Source organism: Nanorana parkeri, unplaced genomic scaffold (assembly GCF_000935625.1).
Source record: "Nanorana parkeri isolate BGI_ZX_2015 unplaced genomic scaffold, ASM93562v1 scaffold2389, whole genome shotgun sequence".
NCBI classification, from domain to species: domain Eukaryota; kingdom Metazoa; phylum Chordata; class Amphibia; order Anura; family Dicroglossidae; genus Nanorana; species Nanorana parkeri.
The window spans coordinates 64,929-73,904 of record NW_017308657.1 but is presented as its reverse complement, the minus strand read 5'-3'; the positions used below and the strand labels follow the sequence as shown (position 1 = coordinate 73,904).

At 36.8% G+C, this 8,976-nt stretch overlaps 1 protein-coding gene across 1 annotated transcript in view; it reads left to right on the top strand.

Moving 5' to 3' along the window:
• Positions 1 to 8,976, top strand: part of LOC108801574 (spindle assembly abnormal protein 6 homolog) — a 75,105-nt gene that overhangs the window by 35,949 nt on the left and 30,180 nt on the right. Inside the window, exons 5-11 of the mRNA XM_018573464.1 lie at positions 722 to 893; positions 2,558 to 2,635; positions 3,985 to 4,104; positions 7,159 to 7,350; positions 7,627 to 7,821; positions 8,456 to 8,545; positions 8,627 to 8,806. Of these exons, the coding sequence (XP_018428966.1) occupies positions 722 to 893; positions 2,558 to 2,635; positions 3,985 to 4,104; positions 7,159 to 7,350; positions 7,627 to 7,821; positions 8,456 to 8,545; positions 8,627 to 8,806 (1,027 nt within the window). The remainder of the gene's footprint in view (positions 1 to 721; positions 894 to 2,557; positions 2,636 to 3,984; positions 4,105 to 7,158; positions 7,351 to 7,626; positions 7,822 to 8,455; positions 8,546 to 8,626; positions 8,807 to 8,976) is intronic.

Below are 8,976 nucleotides of genomic sequence, written 5' to 3'. Positions count from 1 at the left end.
TATATATATGTATGTATGTATATGTGTGTAAAGAATGCTGAATCCAATGATTTGGAAGTTCCCTGCAGTGCTCATCGGGTACGCCAAGTCATTGCTGTGTCCTATGTCCCTGTCCCAAATTTTTCTTGCGAGTTGTATGCCCAAGGTAGAGTGCTCTGTTCTGCATGAGAGCGGCCATTGCATATCTGCATACTGCACCTAATCTGAATGCAGGAAAGCATGCTCTCAAAATACAGCAGTGTCTTATTAACATTTAAAACTTCACCCATACAAGAATGTGTAAGCAGAGGGTGCGCGCAAACACTAATAAGTGGGATTTTGAGAGGCGTGTGTTTATGAGGTTTTTTTTTTGTCCATTCCTAAACACAAGGCATGTGTGGTTTGTGTTCATATTGCATGTTTGGATTTTGTGTGGACATGGTAGTGAGAGCATAGTTTCTAAGTGGAGTGACCAACAACTTTGGCTGAAAAAGTAGACCTGGGAAGTTGGAGGCAACTTTTTAGGCTTCCTCAACAATATTTTAGACAATCTAGACTGCATGACCTGGCAAAGTCAGGCTTTTAGGCATAGAACCTCTTCATGAACTATGGCTGTAGTATCCATAATCTAGTGCTTTCGAAAATATTTGTGCCAAGTGTAAAAATCGATCCAAAATTATATTGAAGCTTTTTAGAGATGTTATCAAAAGTGTGTTTTGGATAATTGTTTTGTGTGTCACAGGTTTTTACTTCAGTTGCTGACCTCTTCAAATGGAATGGACTGTATGGCTGCAAGTTTAAATATAATTGAAACAAATCCGTTCAAACATCTCATCCATCTTTCCTTGAAACTTTTGGAAGGCAGTGACAGTGATGTAAAGAAGTATCTTGCCAACTGCATTAAAAGCTTAAAGGTGAGTCTGGCCACATTTGCATTGATTTATGGATTTATTATGAAGTTAAGTAGAAAACTGTGACCACACAATGCCCCTCTGTTTAGCAAAGTGTAATGGTGATTTAGGATGGGTCACAGTTGTCCAGTGCAGAACACTTCCTTCCCCAGTCCTTCATCAGCCCCCCTGTCGTCAGTCTGTGTGTTGAGAATCTTTATAGACTTCTGTGAGGGAATACTTGGCTGACGAGTACAAACTGCAAGATGTCTGTTGGTTCACTTGGCCTGGTCTGTCATATGTACACCTCTGCCTTCCCTCGCACCCCACAAACATTTTCATTACAGTTCTGAGTTTTTGCATTTTCATTCTGAAAAAGTTGTTCGAGGAAAAAATACTTTGTGAACATTTCCCACAAGTTTCTATTATATTTCTCAAACATCAGTGAAGCACTTACTCTATATTTTCTATTTTTGGTGATTTCACTAGTCAGTAATGAACCTTAAGGTTATAACATAACATAAATTGCAGTCATCAACAAGTTCTGAATGCTGCAAAGCATTTACTTTTGCTTTTTTACTGAAACGCAAATCACACAGTGTTGTATCAGTTTAGGTGTGAACAGACCAAAACTCAAGAACTGTAAGTATTTATTTTGTTTTTTTGCTGTAGAACTTATCAAAACAGATTGAGCAAACTATCACCCAGCCTGGAATGATCTTGGTCAAGGAAATCTGTAAAAACACTAGCCCTGCGTTCCAAACTGGCATCCCACTACAAGGTTGCCAAGAACATGATGGCTCACTGCTATGTTGATAATCTGTATGCTTGCCAAAAGTACTTGACACCATTCTTTGAAATAGTCACCTCGTTGCTAAAGGTACAATTATGGAGGAATGAATTTATTTGAAAATATCATCTGACCCAAATAAGTCAAGATTTAATTTAAAGCGAATAACAGGTCTATCACAGCACTTCCAAAAACCATGCAGGGTTTACCTAGTATAATGCCCATTAAGAGCTTGGGTGTTAGGAGGATTCCTATGCTCTAAATGGGTCAACAATGGGCAGTTGCTCATATATGAGACCCTTGGAGTACAGCCCTCTACAGAATGTGGAGCCAAAGGAAATCCCCCGCTCCAATCCAATTAGCCACCATCAGGACTCCCCAGGTGCTGGTCTAATAGGTGTGTCTCCAGCTTGGAATGTAATAGTATACGAACAGACCGCACTATCCAGAGAATTCCAATACTTCAGACTTTATTAAAGATTCACAGCAAATCCAGTATAACAGTGAAAAAGGTGTATAAAGCATCAAATGCCAGCACTGCACACCCCCAACCAGCTATAATCTCTGACATGTTTCACCCGTAGGATTATTCATAGAGGTCAATTTGTTGCTTTTTATACACTTTTTTTCACTGTTATACTGGATTTGCTGTGAATCTTTAATAAAGTCTGAAGTATTGGAATTCTCTGGATAGTGTGGTCTGTTCATATACCTCTACAGAATGTGTTTAACCAGTGCCCATCTGTGTGTGACTAGCTTCATTCATGTGAAGGACAACTCAGATAGTGAATATTTCAATTTTATACTTTGATAGCCTGTAGGTTAGACTTTGGAGTTTCCCCCCTTTATTTGAAATACCCATATATTAACTAATATCATTTTTTTTTTTCACTTTTAGTTGGAAAATTATGTTTTAAAGGGAAAGTTACAGAAATCTGAAGAGGAACTTTCTCAGAAACTTTCTGTAACGCAACAGGTAAGAAGTCTTTTATATTGTCAATATAATGCTATTTTTTCAGAGGGGATGAGTTTAAAGCAAATATCAGCATTTCCTTTGATGCTGAAGGACAACTAACTCCAGTGTGTTCAACTTATAAAGAGTCCCTTTGGACCATTTGCCTGGCCACTACATTAAAAAATGACGTTAATGCTGTCCTGAAAAAAAATAGAAATAAAGGAAATGCACTTATCTTCCTGATTTAAAAAAAGAAAAAGGCTATAAAAATGGTCATGGTCATTCTATGTGGTCTTTTCTTTTCATTGTGCCTTGATAGGTCCCATTCCTGTAAGGGATGAATCTAGTCAATGGTTTCACCTTGTCTGTTCTTCGTTGTGCATTGGTGAGTTGTATTCTTGTAAGGGATGAACCGAGTCCAAGCTTTCTACATGTCTTTTCTGCCTGCGCTGCAGAATTAATGAGTTCCATTAAGATATAACCTTAGTGTGAGCCAAGTGATCTTTCACCCCCAACAATGGCGTTAATAACTTTTTTATAAATTATGAAAAAACCCAAACTGTGAATTGGGTCTTGCAATTTGATGGTAAACTGGCCTATACAGTATTTGCAAAGAGCCTTCAACGCTATTAGGAAAAGATGTGAAAAATATATAGATTTTTTTTTAAAATATTATTATCAAGCGCTAATCTAGGTATCAGCTGCTCACACACGTACATTGAATACAAGTGCAGCCCTAAAATTATGTTAATTATGTGAACACAGAGAATAAGATTACAATTATGAAGCCTCATTCACATAACACATACTACAGTGTAGCAAAAAAACTATTCTAAACCATTCAAATGTCCAAAACAAAATCCAAAGTAACCAAATCTTTAAGCGTTTGTCATTGGACAAGGTGTTAATTTATATCCACTTCTATCCTTCTACCTTCTCATCAGAGAGAGATAGCACCTGGTAAAATCTCTGTCCACAACTTCAGCACCCATGTAGCACCAGTCGCCAATGGGCATATGCTCACTTTGAGCATATGCAACTATAGAATATATCTTTGCTTTACTTTAGATTAGTATAGTCGAAAACCACTTTTATCCACTCTTATCAGGTGATTTCTCGGAAGTCTTCCCCAGCAGGGTTCACTTGTAATATTATCTCAGTGATAAATTCTCTGCGTGTCAGAAGTAAGCACATAAAACACACTCCATACTGTAAAACCATAGGTGATCTTTATTAAAGGAGAACTATGAGGTGAGTGATTTCCACTCATTCTCATTTTGTTTTGTGATGTGTTTTGTTTTACTTCATGATTTTATGTATAAAAATCTTGCTTTTATATGTTTTTACATTTGTAATATCTTTCTTAACAGGCCCTGGCAGAGAAGTGCAAAGAACTAGATAAGCTGAGAAATGATTGTACTTCGCAGACATCTTTATTAACAAGCAGGCATACACAAGAAATCACAGCAGAGAGAGAGAAGGTGTTGCAGGTTGGATTACAATTTTGTGTCTTTTTTTTTAATCCAGTATAACAGTGAAAAAGGTGTATAAAGCATCAAATGCCAGCACTGCACACCCCCAACCAGCTATAATCTCTGACATGTTTCACCCGTAGGATTATTCATAGAGGTCAATTTGTTGCTTTTTATACACTTTTTTTCACTGTTATACTGGATTTGCTGTGAATCTTTAATAAAGTCTGAAGTATTGGAATTCTCTGGATAGTGTGGTCTGTTCATATACCTCTACAGAATGTGTTTAACCAGTGCCCATCTGTGTGTGACTAGCTTCATTCATGTGAAGGACAACTCAGATAGTGAATATTTCAATTTTATACTTTGATAGCCTGTAGGTTAGACTTTGGAGTTTCCCCCCTTTATTTGAAATACCCATATATTAACTAATATCATTTTTTTTTTTCACTTTTAGTTGGAAAATTATGTTTTAAAGGGAAAGTTACAGAAATCTGAAGAGGAACTTTCTCAGAAACTTTCTGTAACGCAACAGGTAAGAAGTCTTTTATATTGTCAATATAATGCTATTTTTTCAGAGGGGATGAGTTTAAAGCAAATATCAGCATTTCCTTTGATGCTGAAGGACAACTAACTCCAGTGTGTTCAACTTATAAAGAGTCCCTTTGGACCATTTGCCTGGCCACTACATTAAAAAATGACGTTAATGCTGTCCTGAAAAAAAATAGAAATAAAGGAAATGCACTTATCTTCCTGATTTAAAAAAAGAAAAAGGCTATAAAAATGGTCATGGTCATTCTATGTGGTCTTTTCTTTTCATTGTGCCTTGATAGGTCCCATTCCTGTAAGGGATGAATCTAGTCAATGGTTTCACCTTGTCTGTTCTTCGTTGTGCATTGGTGAGTTGTATTCTTGTAAGGGATGAACCGAGTCCAAGCTTTCTACATGTCTTTTCTGCCTGCGCTGCAGAATTAATGAGTTCCATTAAGATATAACCTTAGTGTGAGCCAAGTGATCTTTCACCCCCAACAATGGCGTTAATAACTTTTTTATAAATTATGAAAAAACCCAAACTGTGAATTGGGTCTTGCAATTTGATGGTAAACTGGCCTATACAGTATTTGCAAAGAGCCTTCAACGCTATTAGGAAAAGATGTGAAAAATATATAGATTTTTTTTTAAAATATTATTATCAAGCGCTAATCTAGGTATCAGCTGCTCACACACGTACATTGAATACAAGTGCAGCCCTAAAATTATGTTAATTATGTGAACACAGAGAATAAGATTACAATTATGAAGCCTCATTCACATAACACATACTACAGTGTAGCAAAAAAACTATTCTAAACCATTCAAATGTCCAAAACAAAATCCAAAGTAACCAAATCTTTAAGCGTTTGTCATTGGACAAGGTGTTAATTTATATCCACTTCTATCCTTCTACCTTCTCATCAGAGAGAGATAGCACCTGGTAAAATCTCTGTCCACAACTTCAGCACCCATGTAGCACCAGTCGCCAATGGGCATATGCTCACTTTGAGCATATGCAACTATAGAATATATCTTTGCTTTACTTTAGATTAGTATAGTCGAAAACCACTTTTATCCACTCTTATCAGGTGATTTCTCGGAAGTCTTCCCCAGCAGGGTTCACTTGTAATATTATCTCAGTGATAAATTCTCTGCGTGTCAGAAGTAAGCACATAAAACACACTCCATACTGTAAAACCATAGGTGATCTTTATTAAAGGAGAACTATGAGGTGAGTGATTTCCACTCATTCTCATTTTGTTTTGTGATGTGTTTTGTTTTACTTCATGATTTTATGTATAAAAATCTTGCTTTTATATGTTTTTACATTTGTAATATCTTTCTTAACAGGCCCTGGCAGAGAAGTGCAAAGAACTAGATAAGCTGAGAAATGATTGTACTTCGCAGACATCTTTATTAACAAGCAGGCATACACAAGAAATCACAGCAGAGAGAGAGAAGGTGTTGCAGGTTGGATTACAATTTTGTGTCTTTTTTTTTTTTTTTTTTAGAAGGCAAATGAGGGTCACAAATTCTGGAATTTTCAGGGGATTTTTTCTCAGGGTTGCAGATGTCACCCACACGTCGTCATGCTGTCTCTAGATGCTCTTTGTAGTGTGGAAATCAAAGTGTACATCACTGGAGTTTCCCTAATGGGCAATCACACATTGTGCTTTGCTTTTTAAGTCCTAACATTATTTTAACCCTATGTTGTTTGTTCATTCAGCTTCTGAATACTTGTTTTTATTATTTCAAGCTAACTTTAATAACAAGCATTAAAATACTGTTAGTTTTAAAACGTATTTTCACTTTTGCTGCCAAAATGGGGATAACACCTGTTGTGCATTGTGCACATATTCTATTTCACATAGTATAACATAAAAGAATTTAAAATGTCTACTTACATATTACATGATGTATAAGAAGAATTTTCCTCTGTTCTCAATCGATCTCGCTTTCGCGCTCTTTTGAATAGCTTCAGCCAGGAAATGTAAACACAGCAGACGGTGGGTGTGTGCAATAGCCAGTTTGCTATTGCAATTTAAAATAGCCAATAGGCTGGCTATTGCAAGTTCTCCTTCAGGTCCTCTCTGCTGATTGACAGCAGGCAGTGGGCGGGTGCAATAGCCAGCCTGCTATTGGCTATTTCATATTGTAATGGCAAATAGCAAACTGGCTATTGCTCACACCCACTGCCTACGATCCTCTCCGACCCGTCCAGCCATCTCTCTTGGTCCCCGCGTGTCCTCTCCAATGCCTTCTGCCGATACAGGCAGCGGGGAGGAAAGCGGCCAAGTCTTGTTGGGGGGTGTGTGGGGGGATTGGCGTCTGAGCAGAGCTGAGGGGGGACTGCTGAGCTGAATCAACTAATTGTTAATGATGATCATTTGATGATGATCATTATCGATTTATTTTTGATTATCAAATAGTTGCAGCCCTAGTGGGGTTTTCTCAAATTTGACTGCAACATTGTTAATACGCTTTAAGTAGCAAAATGCAACAAGATGTTATAATTGAATACCATCCGTTTTCTCCTAGCTTCAAACTCAATATCAGATTCAGCATGAGCAGCAAAAGAAAGAGCTGGAATCCTCTAACAACCGAACAATACGACATTTGGAAAGTAGGGTGTGTGAATTGGAAACGGTTAATAAAGACTTGACAGAGCGGAAGTACAAGTCAGAATCATCCATACGTGAACTTAAGGGGAAGCTTTCTGCAGTGGAAGAGGTATACAGACACTGTTGTGTATTATGTCATCATGCATAGACACACCCTGAAATTGCTTACACAGGAACAAATACAATTGTTAAAGCTTGTAAAATGTAACATAAACAACATTGCCAATATCTAATTATTTTCTTATCCGTTTACTGTGTTATAAAAAAAAGTTCCTTTCCAAGAATTTTTAAATGATAGAGTTAGAGAAACTGTCACCTTTACCAAATTTTGTGTGCAAGCAGACACCATATATCTGGTTGAGTAAATTGTGCAATGGGGTTTCAGGAAAATTATAGAGCTAAACAAGAAGCTTCTTCTCTTCGGCGAGAAAATGCCACTTTGGACTCTGAATGCCACGAGAAAGAGAAACTTCTAAACCAGTACAAGATGCGGACAGCTGTTCTCGAACAGGAAGTCAAGGACAAAGAACAAGTAGTGATGCGAAGTACAGATGCTTGTGAAAGTGCACAGGAGCACAAGGTATGTGTCCTATTAAGTTACATTTGCACCTCTAAATGAAAGGTGGATTGCATTCTTCAGCATGTTTACATGTGTTTCAATTAATTTCTAAGGAAGTTGGAGAAAGCAGGGTTTTTAAATGCACTGTACCTGCAACACACAAGTGTGAATGCCCCCCTAGATGGTTTTCAATGCAGATAAAACTAACTTCAGCAAGTTTGTTTCAAAGCACAGTAGATTTGGCTCATTTTCTTTGTGGAGAAGTTTGATCTAATAATAATAATAAAACGCACTGTTTTCTTTATAAGATCCAAGGAATGGATGGACCTTATTCTCTTTGTTACTACATGAAGAGGTCAATATAATCTGAGGGGAATATTCCAAAGCACACCCCATATGAAGCAAACTCTTATACAGTCAACTGTGATGGATTATTTTTTTTTTGTACATAAGAAAATGTGTGCAGTGTAAACAGAGACTTTACTTTTGCAATAAAATTGCCTAATGCACAGTGCTTGTTTTTTTCCTTGCCATTTGCACACTGAAAGCAGAATTTATCATCGGGTAAATGAATAATTTCATACTCAATTTTTCCTGCATCTGCTGCAATGAATCACTTTTTATGTGATTAGGGTTTTTTTTTTTTTCTTTTTAGAAAAAACTTGAAGACTCTCTGGAACAAAAGCAGCTGCAAATTGGCAAGCTTGAAACTACAGTAAAATCCCTCTCTGAAGAGCTTATGAAGGTAAACTTTTATTCCTGTTCTACGCCATTATATATACTTAAAATGGTCAATGCTTAATGATCATCTACAATTTTATTCTAGGCTAATGAAATCATTAAAAAATTGCAAACTGATATAAAGAAATTGGTGGACAAGATGAAACTAAAAAATGCTGTTACAATGCAGCAAGAGAAGCTTCTGGGAGAAAAGGACCAGCTTCTGCAGAAAGAGAAGCTGGAGCTAACAAATGTGAAACACTCCTTAAAGATAAAGGAAGAGGAGGTAATAATAAGGGAAGCTATATTGACATTATACGATTATCACAACGTGTATGTGTATATATGCATGTGTGTGTGTGTGTGTATATATATTATATGTATGTATGTATGTATGTATGTATGTATGTATGTATGTATGTATGTATGTATGTATGTATGTATGTATGTATGTAT